General features: G+C 41.0%; 1 protein-coding gene across 1 annotated transcript in view; it reads left to right on the top strand.

Annotated features, from left to right (window-relative positions):
- CNTNAP5 (contactin associated protein family member 5) overlaps nt 1-17,325 on the top strand; it is an 876,948-nt gene that overhangs the window by 162,852 nt on the left and 696,771 nt on the right. Inside the window, exon 2 of the mRNA XM_036320828.1 lies at nt 13,879-13,983. Within this exon, the coding sequence (XP_036176721.1) occupies nt 13,879-13,983 (105 nt within the window). The remainder of the gene's footprint in view (nt 1-13,878; nt 13,984-17,325) is intronic.

Below are 17,325 nucleotides of genomic sequence, written 5' to 3'. Positions count from 1 at the left end.
AGTGAAACAGTACAATGTATTTCCCTGCTATGTTTAATCTGCTGGTGCATAATTTGAAGGGTTGGGTATGGGAATAATGGGAATTGAATTCATCTGACCATGACGGATTTTCAAACTTTGAATACAACTGAAACTTTATTGATGCTTTTAAATTACAGCACCAAATACCTGGACATGTCCATATAACATTTATAGCATTTTATGTCTTCATAGCTATAGCCAACATTTGCTTAAGAATCACAATTACAATTCAGTCTGAGCAAGAAGAGCATTTTACAAGAGAAAGTAGAACATGCTGAAGCATTTTGCCTGGAACAAGCTTTTATTTTTAGCCTGTCCCCGAAAAATCATTATCTGGAGGCCTGAAATGTCTCAAAAATCATTACATTCGAGTGCGGCTAGGTCATTTCATAGAGTCCCGCAGGAGCACACTTGCTGTCGGACGGGGACGCTCTCTGGACCACAGCAATGACAGGTGGAGCGGGTTGTGTGCTGGAACCCAGCCCTTCTCATTCTCCTGGGAAGCAAAAAGTCTCTGTTGAACAGAGCTTTCACAAACGGCACACCACAGTTTGATCCAGTGAATTATACCCAGGGGTTTTATTTTTATTTTTTAGTTATATAAAACGTGCTATTTCTAAAACTGAGATCTGGTAATCAGGATAATTAATAACATTGATAAATATTACTTTATAAATAATAATATTTATCTGCCTGCAATCAGCTTAGGTCTTCTTTCTAATGACTGTCCTTGGATAAATTGTGCATCAGTAGTAGCATACCAAAGAATGGCAGAAACAAAAGGGTAAGAGTGAGATTTGGCCCTGCACGCTCCCTGGTTCCCTCCCTTCCAGTGAGAACAGTCTTTTTAGAAAAGAATTGAGCACATAAGGCAGGGCCATCCATCACCAATTAGAGGGAGTCAGCTGGTGATGGGGACCACCCAGGTCAGTTTATGGGCCACCCCTGCCTAGCTCCCTTTCCAAAACATGAAAAGCCAGACCCAGAGAGGCCTAGGGGAAAATTCAGGGGGTTGGTCATTACGGCATCATTAAAAATTAAGGGAGCTGAATGCATTTCACTTGACAACTTTAGGACTCAAATTTATGCACTCGCTAAACATCATTCCTTACTCAAAAGTCTTTACAGAGGCCGTTGGATAATTACAATGTTGTAGTTACCATTAATTGAGCACTTTCTGTGTGCCAAGCACCATTCTCTCTGCTGGTGGTCCACAATAATCTCCATTTGTCACTGTCCCCTGTAGAGAGCAGCATCATCAACCCCATTTTCCAGGATGGACTGCAGCACAGCGAAGGGAATGGATTTGCCTAAATTTGCCAGGAAAGCCAATAGAACAACTGAATGTCCAAGCGGAGTGGTGGCCCCGCAGGTGCCACCATTCCACTCCACCTCACACTGTTACATACGCTTTGGTCTTTCACGGCCAGGTTGCCTCCATGTTTCCAGGTTTACCCCCAACGCCCTCAGAGCCTGGGTTTTGTTAACCGTGGAGTGAGGGGTGTTTGAGACTGGAACGAGTACTCTGGAGAGCAGAGGGGTTTTTCTCCTCAGGTCGTGTGACATTGACAGCTGGGTTCTTTGTCCTCCCAGAATGTGCTTGCCATCATGACTGCCCTGCCTGCCTGAGATGCTTTTTCTAAGGATCAATAGAGAACGTCTTTGGAAAAAAACACATTTATAACCATAGTGATTATCTCATCTAAATTGTCTTAAAGTGCTCACAGTCTTGATTCACTCCCTTCTGCGACTGGGCTGCCCAAATATTTCCCACTCAGAGAGCTGCCCAGTTCCTATCCAGATGTTTAAATCCAGTTTAAGATCACCCTCCATTTTTCTGAAGTTCTACTTAGAAAATTATTCAGCAACTGACCTGTGATCATCACTGCAAAAGGCCATTAAGACCGGAAGTCCGATGTGGTCCCCGGCTCTCAGGGGTCTGAAGTGCAGTAACATCATCAGAGCAAGGCCCATCCTGGTGCCGGGCCCTCCTAGTGGAGTGGAGAATAAGCAGACTGGACCCCAGAGGCCGTCCTCGCTTCCTGGAGAGGTAAGGCGTTCCTCTGGACGCAGCTGCATCCTGCCCAGTGAGTGGGACTGGATGGCGGCAGGAGGAAGATGATGCAGGGCACTCCCAGTGGAGCCAAATGTGGACAGGCACAGAGGGGGTGCAGCACATCCACAAGGCTGCCAATAATTGGCAAGTCTGGGCACAGAAGGCGAAATAAGGAGTCAGAAGATAAAAATAACCAGAGGCCTAACCATGAAGAACTATATAGAACCACGGAACTAGAACTTTCCTCTGAAGGCAGGGAGAACTGCCCACCTCAGGTCCCCGTGTCGGTTTATTCCTGGAGATAGTACTTGCACTGGTGCTGGAAGCAGTATGCCTCTCTTTGGACGATTAAGAATGTTTCACTTTGTAACACTGTATAACTTGCCATCTCATATGTATCCATGTACAGTTTTTACTCCCATGATAACACTCATTATATTTATGGAAAAGGAGGATAAGGAGGTAACTATAATTTTGTAATCACTTTCATGTGGGGAAGTCATCATCTCTGTTTTGCTTGTCTTTAATTTTTCAATTTAAAAAAATAATTTGAAGCTTCTTAGGTCTCTAGCATAACACAATAGAGAATAATTGAAACCAGGCATTTGATATCCTCCATTCTTATCTCCCTTTCGGTTCACGTGGCAGTGGTGGTTCTTATATAATATAACTAAATCTCCTTCCCTTTTCTTCTTTCCAATTGCCATTTTTAGTTCAGGGCTTTATTTTATTTTATTTTTTTCACTTTTACTATTTTTGAAGGCCTTACATTAACTTTTACCCTCACTACCCATCTTAATCCTTTTCACATTTATACACATATGCAAGCCCCTTTCTCCACACTGAAATCAGAGGAAGCTTTCTAAAATACAAATTGGTGTAAATCTCTCCCCCAAAGCAGGGTTTTTCAACTTTTTAAGGTTATAATCTAAAAACACAAACATGGCAGGCCCTTTTTAATATGTCAAAATTCCTTAAGTAAATTAAATGTAAGGACTAGACAGAAATCCAAACAGCCACATCCCTTGCAATGTTATATAAGAACTGTGGGTCCTATTTCCCTTAAAACTAATCAGTCTGTGGACCAGATCACATGATGCCTGGAACATTGTGCTTAAGAACTATTTACTAAATACAAGAAAAAATGAAATAGAACTTAGAAAGTGTAATGTGTGTGGTCTTGGAGCTTATGTGCTAGTAATACATAAGCAGAATAGCTTTTTGTACAGAATTATCCTATGAACCCTGAAAAGCTGATAAAGAAACAGTTTTCAAACCATTTTGATGGGCAAAGTCCAAAAGACTTAGTAGAAGATATAAGAAATGCCACTTTTCAAAGGCAATAGCTGGAACTGGAGGTGATGAGTTTGAATTTAAGAAAGAATGATTGAAAATAAAGAAAATTAACACATATCCAGTTATGTGTCTATCATTGGGTTAATATTTTAAATGCATTATCTTTTTATTCTCATAACAATCCTATAACTAGTTATTATCCTTACTAGAGGCCCAGTTCATGAAATTTGTGAACTCGGGGCGAGGGGCAGGGGGTGGCCCTCAGCCTGGCCTACACCCTCTCGCAGTTCTGGAGCCCTTGAGGGATGCCCATCTTACTGTTGGCTTAGGCCCGCTCCCCACAGGAAGCACACTGACCACCAGGGAAGCTCCTGCTTTGAGTGTCTGTTCCCTGGTGATCAGTGCATGTCATAGCGGCCTGTTGTTCTGCTGTTTGGTCGATTTGCATATTAGCCTTTTATTATATAAGATTAAACATAGAAAAGACTGTGATTAAGTAACTTTCAAAGGACATATAATTAATTAGCTGCAGAGTTACCTTCTGAACTCACACTGGGCTTGAACCCAAGTGTGGACTCTTTATACATATACCACAATTTTCCTCTGGTCCAGACACACACACACACAAACACACACACACACACACACACACACACACACACACAAACACGCACACGCTTATGCACATGCACAGCCAGATTAGAATTTTTTAAAAATATATGTATATATTTTTATTGATTTCAGAGAGGAAGGGAAGGGAGAGAGAGATAGAAACATCAATGATGAGAGAGAATCATTGATTGGCTGCCTCCTGCACACCCCCGACTGGGGATTGAGCCTGCCACCCCAACATGTGCCTTTGACCAGAATCAAACCTGGGACCCTTCAGTCCACAGGCTTATCCTCTATCCACTGAGAAAACCCAGCTAGGGTCAGATTAGAATTTTGAAGGGCTACTGCTTCTGTCTTTGGGATGGCATTATTTTTTCATCTACAAAGACCAATAAAGGTTAGCATTTGTTCAAACCATCAGTACATGTTCATCTCATCTACTCATAAAAGGTCTTGCTATCGGCCAGTCCCGGCTCACAGCTATCTTTTAATCAGCCCCCTCCCCCCACCAAACACCAGTGAGCAGATTAATGACACACAGAGATTTTAGTGTTTCCTTCAGGAACTCCATGCCTAGACCCATGAAAGAGGAAGAGGCTTTATGAATGTGTATGGATTGACTTTAGAGTATGGTTTTCCGAGTCACTGGGGTTTTCTGTGTAATTTAGTACCACTCAATGCAGGACCGTGATTACCTACTGCAAGTTTAGCCATTGTATTGCAAGAGAGAATGGATACCACTGAGGAAGACACGGCTCCAGAAAAGAAGTTCCCAACCAGAGGAGCATTAAGATGACCCAGCACCATTTCACAACTCTTCACTTGTCTGCTTTCCTTAATCTTAGTATTCCACTCATAATTATTTAACCATGTGCTTTTTAAAGTATAAAAACCATCTCTACTTTTAACTTTTGAAACCTTTGTATCTTATTTCCTATGTTCCAAATCTTAACATTCTCTTCATCCCATTATTTCATTTATTTGGTTTTGCTTAAAAACCAAATAAATTCTGAAACTGTTTAGCACTGTGTTTTTTAATGGTGCTGTTGAATGAGGATAGAAAGAAGGGCACAAGGGTGTATAAAAGAAATGGTAAATTTAGAACAATTTTAAAATAGGGAAATTTTTATTTTTTAAACATTTGCTTTTTTTTCCTTACCAGTTTCTTCTAAAACCCTCTGAAGTAACCTAGTCACCACTTTCAGCTTCTCATATTCCAGAAATTTCAAATTATTTTAATTTATTGAATTTTGTCTTTTCTACCATGAAAAAGGTCTTATCTCCTAGCTAATCCAGTTAAGCTATGAAGGAACATTCATAATCCTAATGGTTTAATAACTTTAGCGTATTTGTGTTTAGACTCTGGCTGAGTGGTGTTTGTGAGGGGCATGCTCCAAGCTCTGATTAAAGTTGATCCTGACAGCAGGCCCCTTGCTTCTGACCTGTGCTTGGTGGACCTCTTTCTGACTGGCCAGCCTCCTATCCTACCAATGACACTTGGCCTTATGCTCAGCTTGCATGTGGTATATGCTAGGAAGTCCCTCTTTTTTCTTTTGTCTTCATGATGCCACCTCTGGAAGCCTAATTTAAAACTGATATCCCTATTAAGTCTTGGAGAACAAAACATATTGAAATCAGAATTCTAAGAAGGGTGGTTTAATGAGAGTAGAGCTCAGTGGTAAACTGAAGACAGAATATGATATTTGGAAAGCCTGAATTAAGATAAAGTAGTGAAGGTGGAAAAAAAGTAAGTTTGAATCTGAGAGATAGTCCTAAACAACACAATGATAGGAGTTATGTCTTTTATCCTTTAATGCTAAACAAATATTTATTAAACATATACATAGTCCCAGGTACTAGCAACAATGGCAAAATATATCCTAAATCAATGTGATGATTTATATTCCCCAAATAATTAATACATTGTATATCTCACATATGAGAAGTTTAAGTTTAATCTCATTCATTAAATGAGATTGCCATTGATCAATTAGATTTCAGCAGAAAAATAAATAAAACAAACCAGTTAACTTGAAAAGAATTGTATATATATACTAGAGGCCCATTGTAGGAAGATTCCTGCAAGAATAGGGCTTCCTGAGGCCAGAGCAAAGCAGAGAAGGGAGCGAAGCCCACCAAGGCGATCTTTGCTCTCTTTTCTGCTGCTTCACTCCCTCCTGTGTCCGCTGCTTCGCTCCCTCCTGTCTCTGCTGCCTCAGCTCCGCTCCTGTCTCCACTGCCTCGGCTTTGTTCCCTTCTCTGCTGCTTCGCTCCCTTTTGCAGTGCTTGGCTTCCTTCTATGCTGTCTTCAGTCTTCGCTCTGTTCCTATGTATGCAAATTAACCACCAACTTTGTTGGGTTAAATTTGCATATCACTCTGATTGGCTGGTGGGCATAGCGGAGGGACACCAATTTGCATGTTTCTCTTTTATTAGTGTAGATATCACCAGAGGCAGGACGGGGATGGGGAGGAATAATTTGAGAGAAAAGCAATTTAGGAAAGCGTATTTGAGAACCGTTGACTTTGAGCTAACTGTGGCACATCTGTGTACGGTTGTTCTTGAAAATCCAAGAAAGGAAGGACTAAACTCAATGATAGATCAATGGGAGACTGGCCCTGGCCTGTCTATGATGCATTGCTGCCATAATTTTAGGGACTTGAAGCAGATTTTTCAGACAGACACTGTACCAATAGCTACAGGGACTTTGTTCAAAGCCCAGTCAAGAGTATGGAACGGAAACAGGGACTTGTGGGTTCCTCCTCAAAACAATACACATGATGGCCTCCCCCGTGGCAGTGACGGCTGGGGAACGGGAGGGGGTGATGTGCCACTGCTGGCACTGTACTTACTAGGTGCAATTATAATGTCTTCCTGGCAAGCCACTTAGAATCGCAGGTCAGGTCCACCACCAAATCCTCCCTAAACCTTACATAAGATTGTTTAAAAATCCTGGAAAAAACCTCAGCGCCTCTTGTTAATCCCCAGGCAGGACCACCTTGTTACAGGCACTGGGCTCTGAGGGAGGGTGTGTCCATTTCTATCAGGTTTAAGGAATTAACCAGAATTGCTGTTGTTATTTTAAAGCCTGACAGAACTCCTGGCACCCAGAAAGTGTTCAGTTAAAGTTTGTTGCTTGAACAAATGAGCAATAACCCCTGCCATGACGAATCTGAAATACAGATGAAGGGAGAAGGACCCCATGCCATAGTTTTTTTACACACAATTGTTCATAAACATAAAATGCTTTTTAAAGATATATGGGTTATCTTCAACCCACAGTAGATGCTAGGCTTCTTGAACTCAGCATCTGCATCTTTGAGTTTAATTCCATCTTCCACAGCAAAGAGCCTCAGCCATGTGATCCGAAGCCTGGTCCTGCCTTGAGTTGGAGATGATTTTGGGACAGAGGTTTAACCTCCTTTTCATGACTCATTGAAAGAGCCATATTTCTTAGTCTGCTCATTAGAATATAATTTATCTTGTAGGATTTCATGGTGCAAAATACGGAGAGGGTCAGATTCAAGAGTCACATTACAGTGTTTGTCTTTGTAGTTTGTTAAGTGAAATTATAACTAACAAGAGAAAAAATAAATAAATGAGAATAAAAGCGTGAGCGGTCACATCTAAGCACCATTGTCGGCACTACACAAAATGCATGCTTTATGTTTTTTTTAAAAAGTAGGCTATTATCCGCAAATGCTAAGAGTGATTTTATCCCTCCTGTAAATGCAAGCTAGTCTTTTAGGCTCCAAATCCCCATTCTATATAATAAAGAGGTAATATGCAAATCGCCTGTCACACCCTCACACAAGTTGGCCACCCCCATGTGGTCAAAGATGGCCGCCACAAGATGGCAGGCAGTGGAGGGAAGTTGGGGGGAAACAGGCCTACAGGGGAGTGTAGTTTAGGGTGACAGGGCCTGCAGGGGAGTGCAGTTGGGGGTGACCAGGCTGGCAGGGGAAGGGCAGCTGGGGGCGATTGGGCCAACAAGGGAGCAGTTAGGTGTTGATCAGGCTGGCAGGGAATGGTTAGGGGGTTATCAGGCTGTCAGGCAGAAGTGGTTAGGGGCAATCAGGAAGGCAGGCAGGAGAGTGGTTGGGAGCCAGCAGTCCCAGATTGTGAGAGGGATGTCCGACTGCCTGTGGGGTAGGGCCTGAACTGGCAGTTGGACATCCCCCAAGGCCTCCCATATTATAGAGGGTGCAGGCTGGGCTGAGGGACACCCCCCCCAGTACACAAATTTTGTGTGCTGGGCCTCTAGAATTCATATAATCTACTGTGGTAATGAAGAAAATGCATGTTTGATTTGATTATCCATATAAATATTAATAAGAAAATAATGTTACTTTTCTCTTCTTACTTTTCTTTCTTCCTTCCTTTATTTTATTTTTTATTTGTTCAGGCGGTTGAGTTTTTGTTGGATCAGAGAGAGTTAAAAGAGGAGATAAGGAAAGCAAAAAAAAAAAAAAATAGAGAAGAATTTCAAATTCTTTTGGAAAGTATAGATTGTTCTTTTGTTATGCCCAAAATAAAACTATATCTTTCCTTTGGCAGAAAAAAAAGTAATCAAACCATTAAAACAAATCTTGTGAAGAATAGCATGACTAATTGTTACCAGGCTTATGCACAGGTGGTAGGTAGCTCTGACCTTGTGGTCACCACCTGTGGTGGGGAAACCTGGATTTTGATCCAGTCTAGTCCACTAATCAACAGAGTAATCCTGGGCAGGCCTGCCATCTCCTTAAACTTGGGATTCTCATTTGTAAAGTGAAGGGCTTAAACTCCACAGTGTTGGAGGCTCCTCCTGGTATTTTAAAAACTATTATTCATTAATGAACAGTTGATGTACAATATTATATTAGTTTCAGATATAGGACACTGTAATTTCACATTTGGATACCTTACCCTGTGACCACCATGCTAAGCCTAGTACGACCTAGTGATATTCCCCTTAGTCTATAAACACAAGGCTAAGTCGTTTCTAAATAGGACTGGGCTTGTCCAACAGCAGCTGATGGAAATAGATGAGGTGCTTCTATCACACCTAAAGGCACGGATCTTTATCTGCCTGGGGGTGTGGTAAGGTAGGAGGTAGCCTTTATGTTATCAAGGACAGCAGTAAAGATGGGAGTAAATGCCCTGACCAGTTTGGCTCAGTGGATAGAGCATCGGCCTGCGGACTGAAGGGTCCCAGGTTCGATTCCAGCCAAGGGCATGTACCTTGGTTGCAGGCGCATACCTAGTAGGAGGTGTGCAGGAGGCAGCTGATCGATGTTTCTCTCTCATCGATGTCTCTAACTCTCTATCCCTCTCTCTTCCTCTCTGTGAAAAATCAATAAAATATATTTAAAAGAAAGGTGGGAGTAAAATCATTTGTTGAAAAAGTGGAGAATAATATATTATATATGAATTGGGTTAGCATTCCTTAAATAGCCTTGTAATGTCATCTGATTTTTGCAATAAATCTTTTAGGATTTATTGAATGGACTTTTTAAGAGCATATTTTGAAAACATTCTTCTATGACACTGCATTTTGTATTCATGAAGTGTGAGACATTTTTGGAAAAATGGTCTTTGGGAAAATAATTATGGTCTGTCTCAGGTTATGTATTCAATTGGAACCCTGAGTTTTAGTCCCTCAGTATTTTTCTCCTAAACTTCAAACATCTCTCTCCCTAAACAAATTTTTTCACTCTTTCCTCTTCCCTTATGTAAATACACACACACTTTTAGAGGAATTGACTGATATATGAGTGTAGCCTAAAGTTTAATGGCAACATGGAACTATTTAAAACCTGCAGGTGGAGCAGATGGGGCTTTGATTCTCTCCTTCCCAGCCATGTGTTTGGTGAGATGTTGTCCCAGGCTCAGTAAGAATGCCAATCACAGACTGGGGAGGAGGGCTCGATGCTCGGCTGCCAATCACAGAGGGGGGAGAAATGCCCTAGGCAATGTCCTCACTCCCTGTGTGTGTCTTCACCCATTTGTTTTTCCCCCATTTCGTGTTCTCCTTCTCATCTGGCGGATTGTAAACCGTTAGTGCCAAAGATCTATTGGTGACACTTATTCTTGGGCAGGGTTTGTGACATAGAAACAAGATCCCAGAAATAAATTTGTTGAAATGGTTGCTTTCAATTGGAGCAGATATTAAAGGTGATTCATATGCCACTTCCATTCCATTCTGTATTTTTTTCTTAAAGGGGTTTCCCATCTATTTTTATTCCATCTTAAAATGATTCTATGGCTGCATCTGGCAGAGATGATCCCCTGCAAGACAACAATGGAGATAACACTTAGTGCATTGAGTTCAGTACCTGGAGCCACCGAGGCAACAGCAGAGTACAGTCAGAAGGGTCATCTCCTAGGCCTGGCCCTCCTGAGACTTTCCACTACCCCACACTGTCCCAAATCATGAGTTAAAAACAGCAAAAACAAACAAACAAAAAAACTAATAATTGCTCTCATTTATGCTACATCAGTTTTCTTCTGCTTTAAGAATAACACAGGTGTCTAAAGAGAATATACACTTTTGGATTTAGAATGGTTATATGGATACCTTATTAACTCCCAGTGACTGGACAATTTAATTTAATTTAATTTAATTTAATTTAATTTAATTTAATTTAAGGACTGGTCTATTCACAATGTACGTGACTCCACATTTGCTTCTGTGACATGGAGATGACAGAGGGAACTACCTATTGGCTGGGGGCAGGGAGGTCTTTCTCTCTTCCGATTTGAAATCCCCCCCCTCTTATTGTCTAGAAATAAGAGAGCAAAACTTTGGCCATGGTCTCCAGCAGCCACTGCTCCACTGCACAGGGTCCGGAAGGCAGGAGTCCTGGGACGTCTGTGGGCCCTCCCGTGAGCACAGGTTGTTTCTATGGCTTCACTAACTTCCAAAGTAGAAACATTGGTACCACACACTTAGATGCAGGTAAGCACAGTTCAGAATAAGGAAGGGCAGTGGCCAATGGCAGCTGGTGTCCGGGCCAGCGGCTTCGGGCTTCTCTCTGCCCCTGGCAGTGGCTTGTGAAGGAGGGACCGCGCAGGGCTGGAGGAGAGAACAGATCTGGGCAGCTGGATAGGGAGTGCCCATTTCACTGGCTTGGGGTGATTTTGGTGAAATTCCTAAACTTTCCCATCAGTTTATTTACTTCTTTACACCCTTATATTTCATAATAGTCTCTGAACTTCTTGAGCTATGACATTTAATTGTACTCAAATCTATTCCCAATTCCTAGCCAAGGTCAAGCATAAAGTAGGATCTTATAAATATTTGTTGGACTGAATTACATTGAAATGATTAGGTCACTTCTAGTTCTACTTAGGGGAAAATAGGGTAAGGGACATGATACTAACAAATGCCACCAGTGACACATAAAAAGACCACAAGAACCTAATAAAAATGGTAGCACAGTTTTATGCAAATGATATGGTTAAGAAACACAAAAATGCTATAATAAATATTGACTTTTACCTGTGAAAGATCTTCAGTTTGCTTGTGAGACTGTTGTGCAGGGCTATGAGTTATTGGGAGGTGTGGGAGCCGTGTTATTTGAAAGCAGAGGATGACTGTGACTGGCATGTGGACAGGTGAGGCTCAGCGCCCGCTGTGCACTAGCTGGGATCCTCTGTGGTGTCTGCTGCATGCACCCGTGCACGTGTGCGTGGAACTGTCCTGTGGGGCTCGGTCCACTCCAGGTCCATTTCTGCACTCACCTGCTGTTCTCTGACGATAAAGCAGGCGTACACAAGTACAAGGTCAGAGTTATGTTTAAATTGTTTCCCAATGAATAGTGTAAACAGTTTGCACTTCCGAACAAGTGTCTTGGAGGTGGGTATGCACCTTCTCTCGCCTGCATCTTTGCGGAGAGAAGTGGCTGGAGCTCATCTTTCTCTTCAGAATGACCCAGTCTGCTGAGGGGCCCTGGCTGTGGTTTCTGTTATTCCTCTTTGGTGAGGATCTGGCTCTGTTCTGGGTTGGTCCAATAACTCAAAATGTTTTTCAAACATTTGTGTTGGGGAAAACTCAAAATATGCTTTGCCAGTTGATTTTTAAACACATTTCACAAAAAGAAAAAATAACCCTTGTGTTCCTGCGATTTGATGAAATGCTGCTCCCTCAGTATTTTCTGGATAAATAATCAGCCTCAGAATTCTATATATATTTTCTCTAAAAAATGTCAAATTGACTTTTGATGAAAGCCATTAATGCCATGGAATTTACCTTTAAACTGAATAACACATCCGTAACTTGTTTTGACTGAAGTCTGCCTAGATTTCATGAAGTCATTTTGCAATGTCCTACAAGAGCAATAGTAAACAAATGGAAAAAATGAAACAGGAAAAGAGTGCTTGTACTGACATGTGAATGCCTTCTTTTCTTCCTTTCCTCCTTCCCTCACCAGTCCATTCCTTAAATAAGACTTTATGAAAAGCCTAATATGTTCCAGATACTTTGTTAAGATTCGTGAAGAGCATGCCATCTCTTGAAGGTTACACACAGATGAATAAGATACTACACACCTTTCAGATGACCAACATGCCATGCGAAGAGCAGCATACTCTACACGAGACTGGGTGGTCAGGGCATGAGAGACAATCTGGGAGAACATATCTATGTTTCCGTTATTGAGAACACACTTCTGTCCCACTGTGTTCCACATTGTGGCTGCATCAAAGACACTTTAGAAAGGATACCTACCATATTTAAGGAAGGCTGGACTGGTGACTATTGAAGTGAATATCACATTAAAGATTGTGCAACATCAGGACTGTTCTCTATTCCTTTGTGCAATTAAAGCTAGGAACATATTTTCCAAAGACTCTCACACAAAGGCAAATAAGAAATTCTCAATTATTCTGTCCTGATACAACTATTACAAGGGTCCCCGTGGCCTGAATATGAGAGAGTAGTTCAACAATGCTTTCCCCTTTAAAACTCTTCCTTCTTGCAGAATGAGCTCAATAGCTGTAACTTGAGGCTTTACTGAAACAGTTGACTCAGGAATGGATAGATAATTGGGTTTTACAATTAGACAAATATGGGTGAGAATTCTGGTCACACTGTTTTCTTTTGTTGTGCTGAACTATGGTAGCAATCATCTCAGGTAGAAACTATAGTTTAACTTTAACCTAGCTGTTTGACTTCTGTGCTTATTTGCTTTGTTTAACAATAGAAGTTACTTTGATTTTCTGAACTTATGTATGCTATCCCATTGTTTGTGATCTCACTGGTTTTAGGAATCACATTCTTCTGTACCTGGGAACCAGGACTGCACAATTATCCTAAATTGCCTCAGTGGCTCCAGATAATGTGTTTCTGTCAACTCAGTGGTCCCAAGACCCATGGCTCCAGGCAATGTGTTTCCGTTGATTCAGTGATCCGGAGACCCAAAACTATAATTTAACTAACATGCTCAATTCTGCTTCTGTAACTGCTTTGTGCAAACCAGGTTCCTCATTCCAAACCCAAAGATGTAATCGATACCTTTGTGATTTTTGCCTATATAAATCTGGTGTTGCGGCCATCTTATCACTATGAGAATTGAGAGAGCAAAATGCCCCCTCGTAGTCCCGGATTTGTAATAAATGTGACTCCTTAATTCGACTTCTTGAGGCGTCCTTGTGTGATTCATGGGGTACATTACAACAGTGACCTTGGGCAAAATATCTTTAACATCTCTGATCTTTAGTTTCTCTAACTGTGAAGGAAACACATATTTTTCAAGGTTGTTGTGAAGAGGAGATGAAATGGCACATAGAAATAAGCAGTGTTGGCCTCGTTCAGAGCAGGCGTTAATCAATGATGTGGGTAATGCATGATTCCTTTCTTGATGGGATATCTCTTCCTGATAGAATGTGCCCTCTTTCTCCTGTTGTTTCAGACAACTGTGATGACCCGCTAGCGTCCCTGCTGTCTCCAATGGCCTTTTCCAGTTCCTCAGACCTCACTGGGACTCACAGCCCGGCTCAGCTCAACCGAAGAGTTGGTGAGTAGGGTGACTGATTCTACAACGCAGCCGTGGGTAAATGGAAGGCACAGAGAGCATGCATGAAAACAGTGATCAGAAGGAGGATGGAAAGAGGGGTTGCAGTGGGATGAAATATGTCTCCTGGCACAAAATGAATATTCAAATTATTCTAATTCTTGTTCCCCCAACCCGCATTATTCCTCCTTGATTATCATGAGAGGCTTTTGAGAAAATATTTAAAAAAAAGAAACCCACCAAACAAAAAAACAAAAAACAACAAAAAAAATTGCTTTATTTTTAGTGTTTCATATATGTCATACAAACAGCTACAAAAATATATTATTATAGCATTTTTATAATAAGTATGCATGAAATCTAAGATTTTCCTATGATAAGTTTAATTTTTACAATTGAATAAATGTTGTTAATGTTTAAAAATATAACATGCTATTGAATAGACGTAAGATAATACAAAAGAAAATATATAACCCTACCAGCTAGAGATACACACAATAAAAGTTGGGTGAGTATCTTTACAATGTCTGATAGAAATAAGAACAGATACCCCCTAACTAGCCTTTTATGTTAAATTTATTTTAAAAGTATGATAGTAGATATCTAAATGTACATATTTTAAATCAGATTTTGATGTTGGCTTTTATTTTTACATAAATATATAGTTCTACGGTTGATTTTTAAATACTTAATATCTGATATTTGTATATCTAAGGAATGTTAGAAACTCTTTTTCAAATTGAGAAACATAATTTTGTATGCAATTTCAATAGGTGCACGGATCAATTAGAGCTCATACTAATAATTCTTAGCTATATTTTCCCATTGATAAGTGAGACCAATCACATTACTAAGTTTTTCAATGTTGAGGTTTGCAATCTGGAATAAATTTTAACTGGTTATTACATTACTGATATTGCTTTTTTAAAGTGTAGGATGACTTAACTTGTTAACATTTTAACTTATAATTTTAATATTATTAATTATAAAATTAATTTGCTCTTTTTGTTTCTATATTTGTTGTTTATTTTGTACCACATTTCTTAGGTTGTATATTTAATGGGATCAATAATTCAGAAGTTAGCAAGTTCTGTGTCTTTGTTAAAAAAGAAGCTTAAGATATTATTTTAAAGAAAAAATAAAGAATGGCCAATTATATATACAGTGGGAAAATATTAACAGTAATCTACAAACACTCTCTTTGCTGAATACTCTGTGCCAAAACCTTTAGAAGGCATTCACCTGTATGAAGGTATGTAGTTTTCACAAAGATAAAATAAGGTAAGCTTACCTTGTACCTTCAAGCAGAGTTCTTGAGACTTAGATAATTTTCATAAACTTAAAATCAGAGATAAGAAAGAGAAATGCTTGGATTCAAATCTTAGTCATCTAATTAAAAGGCTTTGCCCCTTCCAACCACATAGGTTAAAAAAAGTAAAGGGTCCTTGAAACTACCAGGCAGAGGTCAAATGCTGGCTATGGCATTTACTTACAAGCTCTGTAAGTGTCTACTCATCACTCACCTGCTCCCAACCGTGGGCATCTATTGGTACATTGCACCAGTATTGCCTGCCTTGCAGCATTATGTATAGAATGAGACCAGACTTGCATGTGTAAAAAGACCTTTCTCATTGTAGGGTAGAGTTGCTCTGGAGTCAGGGAGCTCCACTTGTCATTTCAGGAAAAACTACCAATCAGCAGAGTTTTTTTAAAAAAATGTTTTATTTATTGATTGCCTGATAGAGAGAGAGAGAGAGAGAGAGAGAGAGAGAGAGAGAGAGAGAGAGAGAGAGAGGGAGAGAAAGAGATTGACTTTTGGTCTACTTATTTATGCATTCATTGGTTGATTCTTGTCTGAACCCTTACTGGAAATCAAACTAACAACCTTGGCATACTGGATGACACTCTAACCAACTGAGCTACCTGGCCAGGGACCAGGTGGGCAGATTTTAATGTGGTCTACAACAGGGCATTCAAAGCGAGAATTTGTCTGGCAAATGTGTAGTGTTACAAAGTTATTACCACCTTGTAGTTCCTCTGCAGGTTCTGGGGAAGCTGTGAGTCTGATCACATGCCAGCTACTTTCATAATTAATAGATATTGAGGGCATAAATGTCTCTGATACAACTTATTACAATGGTCCTAATCACAGGAGAATCGGGGTGCCCGAGCCCAGGTCAGCACAGTGATACAGAGACCACTCTTCTTTCTCCCAACTAGAGTTTAAATTAGGAAGATCATGCAAGAGACACAGTCATGGATCTGAAATACATTGGCCTACAACTCACATCTAGCATAGCCCTCAGGGGTGACAGCCTTCCTTCCGTTCAGCAGGAGTTAGGCACAGACTTAAGGAGATACTAGATAGCTAGTTCTCATCCAAGCATCGTTCATTTGAGTCGCTTGGAAAGCTTTACTAGTAGCAGTGCCTGGTTCCATCTCTCAGCTATCTATCCTATATAATAAAAGGCTAATATGCAAATAGACCAAACAATGGAATGACCAGTTGCTATGACATGCACTCACCACCAGGGGGCAGACACTCAATGCAGCAGTTGCCCCCTGGTGGTCACTGTGCTCCCACAGGGGGAGTGCCGCTCAGCCAGAAACCGGGTTCATGGCTGATGAGCACAGCAGTGGTGGCAGAAGCCTCTCTTGCCTCCGTGGCAGCACTAAGGACCCTCGGGGGGATGTCTGACTGCCAGGTTAGGCCCGTGAGCAGGCCTAAGCTGGCAGTCAGACGTCCCCCAAGGGGTCTCAGACAGTGAGAGGGCACAGGCCAGGCTGAGGGATTATCCCCCTCCCCAGTGCACGAATGTTGTGCACCGGGCCTCTAGTAATAATAAAAGCATAATATGCTAATTAGACCTTAGATCAGACGTCCTTCCAGAAAACCTTCTGGATGAAGCCGGGGCTGCAAGGGAAGCCCGGGTCCTGGGTGCCAGAGGGAAGCGGGTGCCAGCAGCTAGGGGAAGGAAGGCCTACTCTTGCATAAATTTCGTGCATTTGGCCTCTAGTTCTAAAATAATTGTCTGGAATGGAACCCAAACACAGATATAGATAAAGTAAAATGAATACAAGCTTTTCAGATGATTTCAAAATACAAGGTTTTCAAACCACTAGATCAAATGAATTTGTGAATAACAGATCCTTCTATTAATATTTATGGAGCACTTGTATGTGTCAGACACTGTGCTAGAACCCTGATCCATATTTAGTAAAAATAGGCATGAACCCTGTTCATAAAGTATTTATATGTACCAATGGCTTTTATACAGAACTGGAACATGTAACCCAAACATTTACAGGAGATCAGAAAAGACTCAGTAGAGCCACAGCAATCTT

Source organism: Myotis myotis, unplaced genomic scaffold, assembly GCF_014108235.1.
Source record: "Myotis myotis isolate mMyoMyo1 unplaced genomic scaffold, mMyoMyo1.p scaffold_m19_p_8, whole genome shotgun sequence".
Classification (NCBI taxonomy): domain Eukaryota; kingdom Metazoa; phylum Chordata; class Mammalia; order Chiroptera; family Vespertilionidae; genus Myotis; species Myotis myotis.
This window is presented reverse-complemented; position numbering and strand designations above follow the sequence as displayed.